We start from the raw sequence: 12,919 nt of genomic DNA, 5'->3' as shown, positions 1-12,919 counted from the left end.
TAAAAATACAGGAAAAATAACAGGAAACCAAAAATGAACAGAAATAATTCTGATCTTAAATATCTTTACAATGGGGTCATATGTATTAAAATAGACTGTAATATTGTAATAAATTAATATTACAAATGAAAAATAAAGTGGAGGTGTTCAAGTATCTTGGCGTCTTGTAAACGAGTGAGGGAAGGATGGAACGGGAGATTGACAGGCGGATAGGTGCAGCTTCTGCAGTGATGCGGTTGATGTACCTGTCTGTCGTGGTAAAGAAGGAGCTGAGCTGCAAGGTGAAGCTCTCAAGCCCTAACTGCCTGTGCCTCCTATGACACAGGCCAGTCCTGTTGACTTCCATAGAATAAAAAAACCTTTGATTACCAGCCATCTTTAAAATATCTTATTTTATGTTCAAAATAAGAAAGCAACTCACACAGGTTTGGAACGATATGAGGGTAAGTAAATTATGAACTTTCATTTTTGGGTGAACTATCCCTTTAAGCCGCCCTTATTTGTAACTTAGCATTTCATACCATATTTCATTTTTGGGGAATACAATTTTTTTTTAAATACATTATTTTATCTATACATAGTATATAGATATATATTATAAAAAAAAAATTTGTTTGTTTTTTTTTCCGTCAGGCGAATATTCTGCCTCCTCGATTGAAGGTCCTTCACTGGAGGTGACATTCGTTGAAGGGCCCGGTTTGTTGAGCGAAGTGGCGAATAAACCTTCACAGTCACAGAAATCATGGCCCAGGCGGTACAGAAACTTGTGGCTAAAGTGCCAACGTTGGTCGGCGGTAAGAATAATCATCTTTTTGTCAAACTATAGAAGATTTATTTCTTGGAATGATTTGTTTTGAGTTGTGTGCTTCTGGTTTGCTCAGCTGTTCGAACAGGCCGCGTAAATGAGCAAATCTCGCATTAGACCAATCCAACATTACATTTACTATGTACGTTACATAACAAGTGTGGCAAAACGGTGATTTTTCGTGCTAGCAAATGCCCAATAATCGTGTTAGTTACCGTTCTAGTGTTTTACGCTGTTTATTGTTACCACAGTTCATTCTGAACGAGCTCTGCAGCAGCGTTATACTGAAGCTGAACATTTGCCCAGTGTCCACATGTGAAGATAGATTTAACTCAGACACTTAGATTGTTCCTATGGCATTGGCTTTGTAAATTTTCCTTTTATAAATGTAAATTTGCTTTATAACTTGTTTATGTTTTACGGGATCAACGACTATAATGATATATTGCAGCCGCTGTGAACTACTCCAAGCCGCGGCTAGCTACATTCTGGTATTACGCCCGTGTGGAGCTGGTGCCTCCCACACCTGCAGAGATCCCCAAGGCCATCAGCGGCTTCCAGGATCTCCTCAAGGGCTTCCAGTCAGGACGGCTCGGTCAAACCACAGTCAGGGTTAGTATGGGTTGGATTGTTTAAATTTTGATTGGCAAAATTGGAACTTTTCCTTGTCTGACAATGCTGCCACAAAATAGCTACCTTAAATTTATTAACCAAAACACATCTGCTTTGGGACAGGCACAGCTGTCGTGTTATATTTCAATATGTATTTGTCTAAAAATTGTGCACTATGCATATGTTAGAATTGTTAGTCACCATGTTGGAAAAACGTATGGCCAAAATTTCTAAAATCATTTACATATTCCCAGCATGTTCCAAACTTGTATGCATTTCTGTCAGTTGTTAAACACAAAATATATTTTTAATAATGTTGGTAACCAAACAGTTGATGGTAGCAATTGACTTCCATAGCATGGGGGGAAAAAGAAAGAGAAAAATACAATGGATGTCATTGCCTATCATCTGATGTGTGGTTAGCAACATTCTTTAAAATACCATTTTTTGTGTTCAGAAGAGGAAAGAAACTTGTACAGGTTTGGAACAAGTGGGTGAGTAAATGAGTAATTTCTGAGTGAAATATACATTTAACATTCTAATTACATTTCAACATGGAAATATTTTAGGAAAAGGTTCTCTAAACCTGTTCCTTTAAATATTTTAAACTAAACTGAAGCCAGTATGCCCGCTGCAGTTCAAGTATAGCATTTCTTCTAATAATTGTATTTTATAGTAAATAAAAGCTTGATTCAGCTATTTTATCAGCCTGTGTTCTGTTCTTTTATTAAACTGAAGATGCACTTCTTTCTCAGAAAGTGAGGTTTAAATGATACATTTAATCATTTTGGCAAACCTAATTATTAGTAGTTCCAATAATATTTTCGTAATGTCTCTCATCACTTTTATTTCTTTGCCCCAGGATGCTCTGAGGAACGGACTGGTTGCCACAGAGGTTCTGATGTGGTTCTACATTGGCGAGATCATTGGGAAGAGAGGCCTTATTGGCTATGATGTATAAATGTGTACTCTCCTGTTTGCTTGTTCTCTTTGCTGAGCTTTGTCTGTTTTCTTTATCAGATTCTTGGAATCCAGGAACTAAATAAATGAATATTATTAAAGAAAGAAGAGATTTCATGCTTCTTTAATTCGTGAGTGTACCCAGGAAAATGTTACAATAGTGTTGAATTTTGATAAATGGTGGAATTCATGGATATATATATTTATATATATTTACAGTTTATCACCTATCAATTCTTACTGGTAGACAAAAAAGCAGAGATCTGCTCTTACAGAACAATACACTGATAACCAGTGTGATTCAAGTTATTTCATTTGTGTTAATGAGTGAAAGCATTTTTTTTTTACGAAGTCAAAGTGATTTTTAATGCAGTTGTGGAGAAAAAATATAAAAGCTGAAAGAAAAAATCTATAGGCTATAAATCATGTGTGCAATATAGATTTATACAAAATTATGTCATAATTGACATTTCTTCTCGCTCCTGATTTTCTGACAGCATCCGCATAACATTTCCCAAGGATTGAGTGAATGAGAGGCTAAGTGAAATAAATTTAGAAAATAACTTGTCATATGCAACTCTAAGCAACTTTTTGAAGGGGTGTTTGAAAAAAAAGAAAGAAAAACCTTTTCATTAAGTTTAAAAAAAAAAAAAGCACTCCCTAATGATTTGATGCAGGTAATGCTGTAGTGAGAATATAAATGACCTAATTGTGGACAGGTAGTGCCATCCCCGCTCCCTGGTTTATGATGTGCTATGAGCAGACACTGGGCGTCCTGTAGTCCCTGTGAGGAGATGAATGTTGAATGCCAGGTCTCTATTTCCTTCAGATGACTGGGCACATCTGGGTTAAACACAATAACTACCCCATTGGTGTCTTTCATCAAAGCTGGCCAGCAAGATTCAAACATGTGCATGTAGAATACTGAATGAATTTACTCAGGAAAAAAATGGGAATTGTTTGATAACTTATGTCTCTGGTTCAGGAAAGGTACTGCCTCTAGTCAACTTAACTTGAAATCCCCTAGTTCCACTTCACATGATGAATTTTTGTTGCCATTAGATAAACTCAGATTTTTGTTGCCATTAGATAAACTCTGTGATTTAAACTCTAGTATCCTAGACTGAAATTAAATGTCATATTTGAATAGCTAGCAAAAACTTAAATTTGCAAAAGGCAGCAAAAATTTGTATTTGTTGCGACAATATCTTTAAAATCAGCCCACCGTACTCCTTGTGTAGGGCTGTAATCAGCTCAGACCGTTTCTGTTGTGTCAGACTGTCAGAAACTTAACTGTCTTCCAGTTAACGTATCTTTAACACGCAGTCAGCAACCGCTACAAACTCTTATGGGGGATCTTGCCGATAAACCTTTTATAACTATTTTAATTTACGAACATTCATACAATTAATGAAACAGCAAAAAATGTAAAGGGCAAAAAAAATAAAAATAATGTTTTGCAACCTTCTAATTTAAGCCATTTTCGTTTATGAAACCAACAAATGTAGTATTCGATCGTACACGTTTATAAGCATGATCCTAATAAGTGATTTCTAAAAAGTTGTATTTCCTCTTATAGCCACACGAGGACACAAGACATCTGCTAATATCAGTCATGCTTGCAAAGACGCAAACTTAGAAAAATAAAAAAAGTGAAGCATTAGAAAGCGTGTCAGAAATCGTCACATTCTGGGCATGTTGTTTTTTTATTCTTAAACGTTCATGTGTTTGATTTATTCATTATTATATTTGTTCATGGTATGGTGCGTTACTTACTCCAGCAGTTAATGTACAAACACTTTCACCACCAAAAGTTACTTTACCTTTGTGAAAGTTAGTTTGCCTCATATGCGACCTGGGTGCATTTGAAAGCCTCAGAGCCAAACTAACTGACTATGTAGGCCTCATGGCCTAGTGGCCTACATGACTGCACTTGTGAATAGAGAATACAGAAGGGAGATGCCAGAGGATGAGTTAATGCAGAAATAAATAATTTGTGTAAAATTAATTGAAATACTAAAATGTATATGCCTCAGCGACTTTGGGCACCTGGAAAGTCAAGTCACCTTTATTTATATAGTGCTTTTAACAATACACACAGCTTTACAATATTAAATAGGAAAATAGTGTGTCAATGCAAAGGGACATAAACACTCAGTTTTCAGTTAAAGGCAGTTCATCACTAAATTCAGTGATGTCATCGTCCAGCTCGGTTCAGTTTAAATAGTATCTGTGCAATCAAGTCAACGATATTGCTGAAAATTAAGTGTTGCCAACAAGCAAGCCAGAGATGACAGCGGCAAGGAATCAAAACTCCATCAGTGAAAGAATGGAGAAAAAATCTTGAGAGAAACTAGACTCAGTCGGGAGGACAGTTCTCCTCTGGCCAGACGAAACCAGCAGTTCCAGGCTGCAGCAAAGTTGTATTGTATTGTGACATTAGATCCAGATGACTGAAGTGACCATCTGATCTGGATACAGACTGGATCTGGTGGCTACGGTGACCTCGGAATAAGAAAGAAACAGACTAATATTAGCAAAGATGCCATTCTTCTAATGATGTAGCAAGTACATCATGTGTTATGGGAAGTGTTACGATTCCGGTTGTCCTAATTAATGCAGCCTAAAAATCATTCATAATGGTTTTGAATATTAGAAATGTGTTAGTGTTTTATGTGTTAGCCAGGTTAAAGAGATGGGTCTTTAAAAAGTGGTAGATTAAAGAAGTAGAAATCTCTTGAAAAACAGACTAGCAGTGGTTTTCTACAATGAAAGCAAGCATTATGAAAACTAATAAACACTTGTTGAAAAGTACTGGGAATGACGACGAATCAAAGAGTGATCTGTACGCAGGTTAGACGCGATCTGTACGCTCATTGGACAGTGACAGATAATGAAATTGTAGAAAGATGGAGACAGATTGTGGAAGAATTGAAATTGTGGAAGGAGATGTATCACTAATGTGAAAGTCAGAAGAGCCTTAGTAATGTAATGTTCCTCATACTTTAAATATGTGTAATGTGTTAAGTAAGAAGAAGAAAAAAAATTAGTGGTTTCAGCAGCAAAAACACAAGACTATGTCTACTAAAAGATATATGACCACATTTATTTAATCAGAGACCAGTATGCATTAAAACTTTAAAACTTTATTGAAATATGAAGAAGCCGTTAAAGAATAATGTTGCGTTACAATGACTTTTGGATACACACATGTTGAGAATTCCATATAATATTAACTGAAAATATTTTAGCATCTTGAAGAGTTTTTCTTCATTTAAGCCTTTATTTAAGAAAATATTATATAGTTTGCACTTTGTTAGGATCATTACTAAAAACGTATTTAATTCTTCCAGAACGTGTAAAACGACAGACAAAACCTTGTTGAAATGACAGCTGACAAATGGCATTCAGCATAAAAGACAGAGTTAAAATATATATATATATAAAATCGAACAATAGAACAAAGAGCAAAAATGTCTGTCCTTCACTTCTGATTCTTCATGAAAAGCACACATCTCATGTAGTGTTCATTTTAATTGGCAGATCTTGACTGATGTTCCAACCCCAAACCCAGGATAGATGGGCTCAGTAAATTTGGTCTCAAAACGATGCAGACGCGTCATAGTCTCACCAATACTATAGAAGGCCAACACCCCTGCAGAGTGGTCCAGAAAGACCCCTATTCTTGAAGAGTGAGGACCGCTAACAGCCTTGTCTACCTTGTTATGCCAGGCTGAGTACCCTGTGTCAGAGCAGAGGAGGCTCCAAGACTTATCGTTGTAGCCCAGCAAGCAAAGGGAGCCTTTACCCTTACGGCTAATGCCCCGATAGGCCACTCCGATCGAGAATTCCCCGCTCCACTCAATTTCCCAGTAGAAGCGGCCACCTGACAGAGCTTCACGACAAAGAACCTGGGCAAAGCTATCGAAGCGGTCTTGATTGTCTGAGTATGGCTGCGGATCTCGGGTCCTAATCACCTTTCTGCTTCCTTCAGATATGTACAGCTCCTTATGCGCCGTATGTGGGTCTAGCCTCAGCTGACAGTAGTCTGGAGATGGGCACAAAGATAAAGGTTGCTTTCAACAGATCTTTCTATATCTGTCTCTTTATGTATTTTAGTCCTGATATAATTAGTAAAAATTACAGATAAAAAAGTATTTGTACTAGAAACAATATTACATTTCTGGGCAATACTTATAATAATTTCGTTTTGTAGTTACGTATAACTGACCGATAACAATCTATACCATTTGTTCTAAATAAAGTTTAAAAATCACACATTGAAAACTATCAAGTTTTAAATGCCAGTCAATTTAGTTTAGTCAATTTAGGCATCACAAGACATCATAATGTGAGAAATTAATATAATTTTAATATTATTTTAAGATTATATATAATTAAATTATTAGTGTTTTTAAAGATTAACTTTGAGTGTTAGGTTATCTAAATTTAAAATGATACTTACATTTCAGAAATTCAGATCTGTTTCTGGGTTCTGCAGGAGGTGAACTGTCCACTGTATGAACTTCTTTTACTGAACAGAGAGAAACACATTTTAATATGGCACATCCCATTCTGTATGAACATTAACATTTAAAAGCGTGGTGTCTGTCAGGTTTATACTTTTATTCAGCAAGTATGCATTCAACTGTTCAAAAGCACTCCAACTGTTTTCAACACTGATACATGAAATATTGCTTGCTGCATACTTTGACTTCATACTGCATATTAGAATTATATCTGGAGGATCATGTGACACTGAAGAATGGTGGCTGCTGAAAAATCAGCTTTGCCATCACAGGAATGAATTACATTTTATATTTAAATAGAAACAGTTAATTTAAATTGCAATAATATTTTATATTACTCTTTTTCTTTATTTTGATCAAAGAAAACATTCTGTTTTTTCAGAAACATAAAAAAAACCCTTACTGAACCCAAACTTTTAAACAGTTGTGTATTTTGTCATGTGTGTTTTTACATATTCCCCTTATGATGTTTATAGCTTTTTTGCACTGCCCATATGTGATAATTTTAAATCAATATACATCATGATTATTTAATTTGTGTTACCTCTGTTGGTTTTTTCCTTGGTGCGATTCTCCACAGTGTACACTGGTACATCATTCACTGTTATAAAAAAAAGTACACATTGGGAAAAATTTATTTACAAATGCTAGATTTATGCCAGCAGATCTAAGTAAGGCACTAAATCCTATTGTTTCAAATTCTATTAATATAATTGTTTACTAGCTACTTCGTCCAATCAGAATAGCTCTTTTGTTTATCACTTGAACCTTGCACAGTGAATTGTAAGGTGGAGTGAGTGGAGGAACTTTAAACCCTGAAGTGAAGTGGAGGAACTGTAAGCCCTGTTTACATTCTGCATGTAATCACATGACTTCCTTGCTGACTTGAGAATGTCCTACTAGTCATGTGCACTAGGTATCAGAAGGCCTGACTTGTCAGAGTTAAAGACTGATCTGTTTAATTGTTGGTTATTGTTTTACGACTTCAAATTTTCTTACAGCGAGCCCAGAAATTATATATTCAGTAACACAAGTGCACAGTGTGCCTCTTTAGAGAGAAACTAAGCTCAACTGTACACTTCCCTGTCCAAGTGTTTTATAAAATAGAGGGCAGTGTGTTCAGATCAGCAAGAAAGAGCAAATTCACCCCAAAAAAACTTTTGCCTGTATCTGATGTGTGGTGCATTGTGTGCTCTGACCTGATTTTGAGATCTTTCGCAGTTCGTCTCTGCCCAGCTCCTCCAGCCTCTCTTTGATCTCGGCTACAGCTTTCCTGGCTGCACTGAAGGAGAACTCTGGGTTCAGAGACACTCTGGGTATAAAGCCGTCATCAGTCGGAGTGCAGAGATAATTAAAATTCTGTTTAAAAAGAGAGAAATCTCAGTGCATAAAATTTGGAGTATACAGCCCAATGAGCTCATGCAAGGTTTTGATGCCAAAAAAGTTTGAAAAGCCTTTTTGATGCCTTGTGGGGTTCCCCCTTAAATATAAAAGCATCTATACTAGCCTATATGAAAAGTATAAAGTACCATTTTTTTCTGCATAAGGGCAAATCATTTTTACTGACCACCTAGAACCCTCTTTGTCCCCCTAGGGATCCCCGGACCCTATTTTGAAAATTCCTGTCCTAGTACCTGTAAGAAGTGGATGTGATCCTCAGTGCTGTAAAGCTGTTTAAGTCCAGTCTCTTTTTTCTTTAGTTCATCAATCTCCTGCTCCAGTCGCTCCATCAGCCCCTCTGCCTGACTGAATGCAGCCCTCTCATTGATGTTGATCAGTTTGGTGACCTCTGACCTCATCCTCTCAATGGAGGAGATCATCTCATCAAACATCTTTTTGCTTTCGGCCAATGCTCTTTGTGCTGAGCTCTGAGGTAAAAATGAGTCAAGGTTAAGAGTGTCAGTTCACTGTCCATTCTTTCAGTAGCAAACTGGTTGTGTCTCTTTGCTTTAGTGCATCGATTTTGCAAGAATAACTTTACAACTCAGTAAAACTACTCCAGCTCCTGCTGCAGTCAACAAAAACCCATGTATCAGCATGTATCTAGAAGACTAGCACTAGATTACCTCATAAAGAACAAAAGAACAATTATGGCCACTTTCAAGGTCTGTTTGCTTTCCCAGATTGAAACAGTTACACACTGACTTAACAGATAAAAGGTCCTGTGCCATTTCACCTTTGCCCAGATAAAGCAGTACATATTTGGTCTAATATATTATGGTGGGACTTTGAAATGAGCAGTGGTGATAAAATAAACGGTAAGAAATTGAATCTAAAACATACTTTGAGAGAATCCACGGCTGTCTTCAGTTCCTCTAGTTCTTTGGTCCTCTGCTGGCATTTTTGTTTGATCTCCGCCTGGGACACTCCGAGAAGTTTCTGTCCATGAAATAAGAGTAAACATACCTTAGTCTATTGACAGATTCAAATACAAATGCTTAGTGTTGTTGATTGCCATCTTCATGATAAGCCAGTGAATGTACTCTGCGACGTAATACAACATTTCCTCTCACGTCACAGATTTTCATGTATGTTATGCATATTTTTCACACGGATGATTTTATCTTTAAAAAGAGAGGGGAATGTTAATCACACCAGGAATGTAAAACTAGCTGGGTCTGCACACCAAAGAGACATTTCAAGGTGCACATGCTTGATTCTTTAGGGTAAGAGAAGAGGGGCTTCAGAGCAACCCCTTGCCAAGCTCACCGAACCATTCTTCAAGATAAGCTTGAAGGAATGTGGAGAATCTGGGGAGGGGGTGAATAAAGTGTGTGTGTGTGTGTGTAGTGTGTGCCATGGGACATGAGGGCTTAAATCTGTGATTCCCTACATTTAACAAAACAAGCAAACAATTCGCAATTAGTGCTTGCGGTAAGTATAAGATTACAGATATAATTACTGTATCTAAACAGCAGCCGTGACAGTTTAGTCAAAACAGTACAGAAACACATCAACTGCTGCGCTCCCTGTTTTAAGCTTGTTCAGTACTGATGAATTGAAGGAAAAGCTTTGAAATCTTAAACCTTTGAAGGCCTTCCTTCCATTCAGAGCTCCAGAGTACTGATACAACAGTAAACATCTGGCCAGTATCTATAAATAGCTTTGGTGGGATGTTTGTTTGTCCTAATAGTTATTTCATACAGTGACTCAAGTTTCATTGAACAGTTTTTCATGTGAAACTCAAGTTTGAAGAGGCAGTTGTTAACATTTCTTTCAGCTATACTCATCTGCTGAAGTTTATGATGACTTTGGGTCAAAGTACAAAAAGCAGTGTGCTATTTCTCTCACTCCTAGCACAGGGGGAATTCACATTCCTCACCTCTCCCTACACCAGAATCCAGACCTGCCCTGTTTCTCATCTCCTGTCGCTCATTACAGTTATTTTTTTTTCTCTCTCTGAAAGTGTAGGACAACAGTTGAATAAAAAAAAAATCTGATCTGAGTTGACCCTTGTAAAGGAGCCCTTTTGTGACTCATATAGTTTGGGAGTTTTGGAGTAGTTTTGGAAAACTAACTCTGGAAGAAAGTTTCAGTAACCTCGCTACATTTCTGTCTATTTAATTTTCATCTCCTCCAGCTCATCAGTTTCTTTTGTGTGAGTGGTAATGATATGGACCAGTGTGTTTGCGATAACACAGAACTGGTTATACAGTGAATCTGCATGGCTTCTTGGCAGCTTAATTTGAAGAAAATCTCTGTTATACAATCCCAAGAGCATTTCTTGTTACGTAATATAATCATACACATGGCAAATTCAGCTTGTAACCCCACAGCCACTCTACCCCATAGTAAAGTTTACTCAAGCAATACATTATCCTTACCTGTTTTTCTCCCCTTTCTGCTTCGGCTGAGACTATGTCGTGCCCCTTGTGCTCGCTGACAGTACAGATGGCACAAATACACATCTGGTCGGTACGACAGAACAACTCCAAGCTCTTCTGGTGCTGAGGGCAGATCTTACGGTCAAGGTTCCCCAGCTCATCCACCAACTTGTGCCTCTTGAAGGTGGCAGACTCATAGTGGGGCATCAGGTGCTTTTCGCAGTAAGAGGCTAGGCAGTTAAGGCAGGACTTGACAGCCTTGAGCTTTTTTCCAGTGCAGAAGTCACAAGGAACATCGCTAGGGCCAGCGTAGCTTCCATTACTTGGAGGCATGAAGTTCAAGCCCGTCTTCTTGATCTTCTCTGCCACTTTGGTGAGAGTGGCGTTCGGCCTCAGCACAGGTCTCTGGGTGAACGTGATCCGACACTGGGGACAGATGTAGATGCCAGTGTAATCAGCCTCATTCCAGTAGCCACTAATACAGTCCATACAGTAGCTGTGACCGCACGGGATCGCCACGGGGTCCTTCAGGAGCTCTGTACATAGAGGGCAGCTGAAGTAGTCTTGAGACGTTTGCTCAGCCATATTTGTTCAGCTTATTCAAAAAACAAATGTCTGAAATGTTTCCAATAAAGAAAAATGATCCAAACGCTGCTTGGCTGGTGTTTTACTACAGACAGCCTCGAGTTTCTGAATTCCACAGGCTATTAATTAAAGGAAGCGAAGCCCTCCCCTTTGTACTAAGGGAGTGCGTTGGAGAGAGAGAGGAAGGGAGGGAGACAGACACAGAGAGAGAGAGAGAGAGAGAGAGAGAGATTAGAGCTCAACCCAGTTCAGATAAACAGGTTGAGCCAGGACTCTTGAGAGAGAGAGAGAGAGAGAGAGAGAGAGAGGGTGGGGAGGGGCCAGGGGTGGAGTGAAAAAAGGTACAGTCGAGAATGAATGAATTGTAGTGCAAAGCAGGGCCATCCAACATGAAAAGCTCTCTGTTTCACACACAAACTGCTTATCCATTAGCTGAGGAGCTGAAGGATATTTGCATCAGTTACCCTTAAACCACATTCTGTTAATAATTGGCCATTGTCGTTTGGCTCTGATATGTTATGAGGCTTGTTTTTTTTTCATGCTTGCTGTACTCTCTTGCTTTTTTCCCCTTAAATATCAATACTTACTGCAGCCTGAGCTTAGTTAAATAAGGATTCTTTTGAAATTACCATTTTGATATTACAATTTTTTTAATTAATAATAAACTTTTGCTATTTTCAACTATTTAGACATAATATATTTCATTCTGTAGCACACATATCTAGTATATAAAGCAGTATATGATAGGACATATAGTTCTCACTATAAAATGTATTGCATTAAAACTGTCTCTTTTACGATACAAGGGCATGTGGTAGTCTCACTCCACTAAACAAACAATAGTAACAGTAAGTGTGTGAGGTGAGTTGATCTGAATGTATGAACTAAGGCCAGTTGAACTGGAATGGGTGCTGCAGACTTGAAAATACGTCATTAGTTTGTTTTTCGATGGGTGTGGAAGAAAAAAAAAAGAATGAACAGCAGAGTATTTCAGCAGAGAATATTACGAATATTTCAAACCTGTAGAATTTTCAAATTTGACATTTGAATTAGCAGCAAATATTTGCACACTGTTATTGTGACATATTACTAGATTATTTGGGTTGTTAATTGTGGTTAAAATAATACAGGCACTCTTTGTAAGTCCCAGAGGTGATTCAGAGATTTAAATAAAAAGTATCTAATAAACTGCAATGAAAATTAACATGCAGTATTTGAAAAGTGAGCAACATATGATGTGCATGAGTCATGTGTGACATAATATCACACACACCTCTTTTGAATGTTGTGCTACACTGTTAGAATTTTGAAACAAAAATCAAATAAATGAATAAAGATGTGTGTATAATTTTATAAAAAATGATGATTAATAAATTATATTAAGTTGTGGTTGAAAGGAAAATGCATGAATTGTAGTTTTCTTTTATTCATTTACATATTTTTGTGTTTTTCTGCTTTAGCCATTGGTCTAGCCAGTGCCCAGATGACCCCACACTGAAAGAAACCAACACCTATTACATGCTGATTCGTTACATAAGGTCCTGCCATCAGCTCTGCCCAAAACACAAATCTTGCATCACTTCTTAAATAGTTTCACCTCTCTC

At 37.5% G+C, this 12,919-nt stretch overlaps 2 protein-coding genes and 1 pseudogene across 2 annotated transcripts; 1 reads left to right on the top strand and 2 right to left on the bottom strand.

Moving 5' to 3' along the window:
• Positions 1-638: 638 nt before the first annotated feature.
• LOC128008000 (ATP synthase subunit g, mitochondrial-like) lies at positions 639-2,485 on the top strand. Its single transcript, XM_052592849.1, has 3 exons — positions 639-794; positions 1,257-1,417; positions 2,280-2,485. Exons 1-3 carry the CDS (start codon positions 743-745, stop codon positions 2,376-2,378), a joined length of 312 nt encoding a protein of 103 aa, XP_052448809.1. The 5' UTR covers positions 639-742; the 3' UTR covers positions 2,379-2,485.
• A 71-nt stretch (positions 2,486-2,556) lies between these two features.
• Positions 2,557-3,776, bottom strand: LOC128014980 (intraflagellar transport protein 22 homolog; annotated as a pseudogene).
• A 1,727-nt stretch (positions 3,777-5,503) lies between these two features.
• On the bottom strand, positions 5,504-11,483 carry LOC128007984 (tripartite motif-containing protein 16). The gene is made up of 7 exons (XM_052592848.1): positions 10,731-11,483; positions 9,190-9,285; positions 8,541-8,774; positions 8,106-8,265; positions 7,451-7,507; positions 6,843-6,911; positions 5,504-6,425 (listed from the first exon to the last, which is right to left on the bottom strand). Exons 1-7 carry the CDS (start codon positions 11,313-11,315, stop codon positions 5,905-5,907), a joined length of 1,722 nt encoding a protein of 573 aa, XP_052448808.1. The 5' UTR covers positions 11,316-11,483; the 3' UTR covers positions 5,504-5,904.
• Between the last annotated feature and the right edge of the window lie 1,436 nt (positions 11,484-12,919).

Source organism: Carassius gibelio, chromosome A5, assembly GCF_023724105.1.
Source record: "Carassius gibelio isolate Cgi1373 ecotype wild population from Czech Republic chromosome A5, carGib1.2-hapl.c, whole genome shotgun sequence".
NCBI lineage: Eukaryota > Metazoa > Chordata > Actinopteri > Cypriniformes > Cyprinidae > Carassius > Carassius gibelio.
Note: the sequence above shows the minus strand (reverse complement) of the source record. Positions and strands in the feature narration are given on the sequence as shown.

Coding starts and splice junctions, on each gene's coding strand:
- LOC128008000 (XM_052592849.1), top strand. CDS start 743: ATGGCCCAGGCGGTACAGAAACTTGTGGCTAAAGTGCCAACGTTGGTC. Junction 795..1,256: donor AGTGCCAACGTTGGTCGGCG/GTAAGAATAATC, acceptor GATATATTGCAG/CCGCTGTGAACTACTCCAAG. Junction 1,418..2,279: donor TCGGTCAAACCACAGTCAGG/GTTAGTATGGGT, acceptor TCTTTGCCCCAG/GATGCTCTGAGGAACGGACT.
- LOC128007984 (XM_052592848.1), bottom strand. CDS start 11,315: ATGGCTGAGCAAACGTCTCAAGACTACTTCAGCTGCCCTCTATGTACA. Junction 7,508..8,105: donor GCGAAAGATCTCAAAATCAG/GTCAGAGCACAC, acceptor TTTTTATAACAG/TGAATGATGTACCAGTGTAC. Junction 6,426..6,842: donor CAGATCTGAATTTCTGAAAT/GTAAGTATCATT, acceptor GCCCATCTCCAG/ACTACTGTCAGCTGAGGCTA.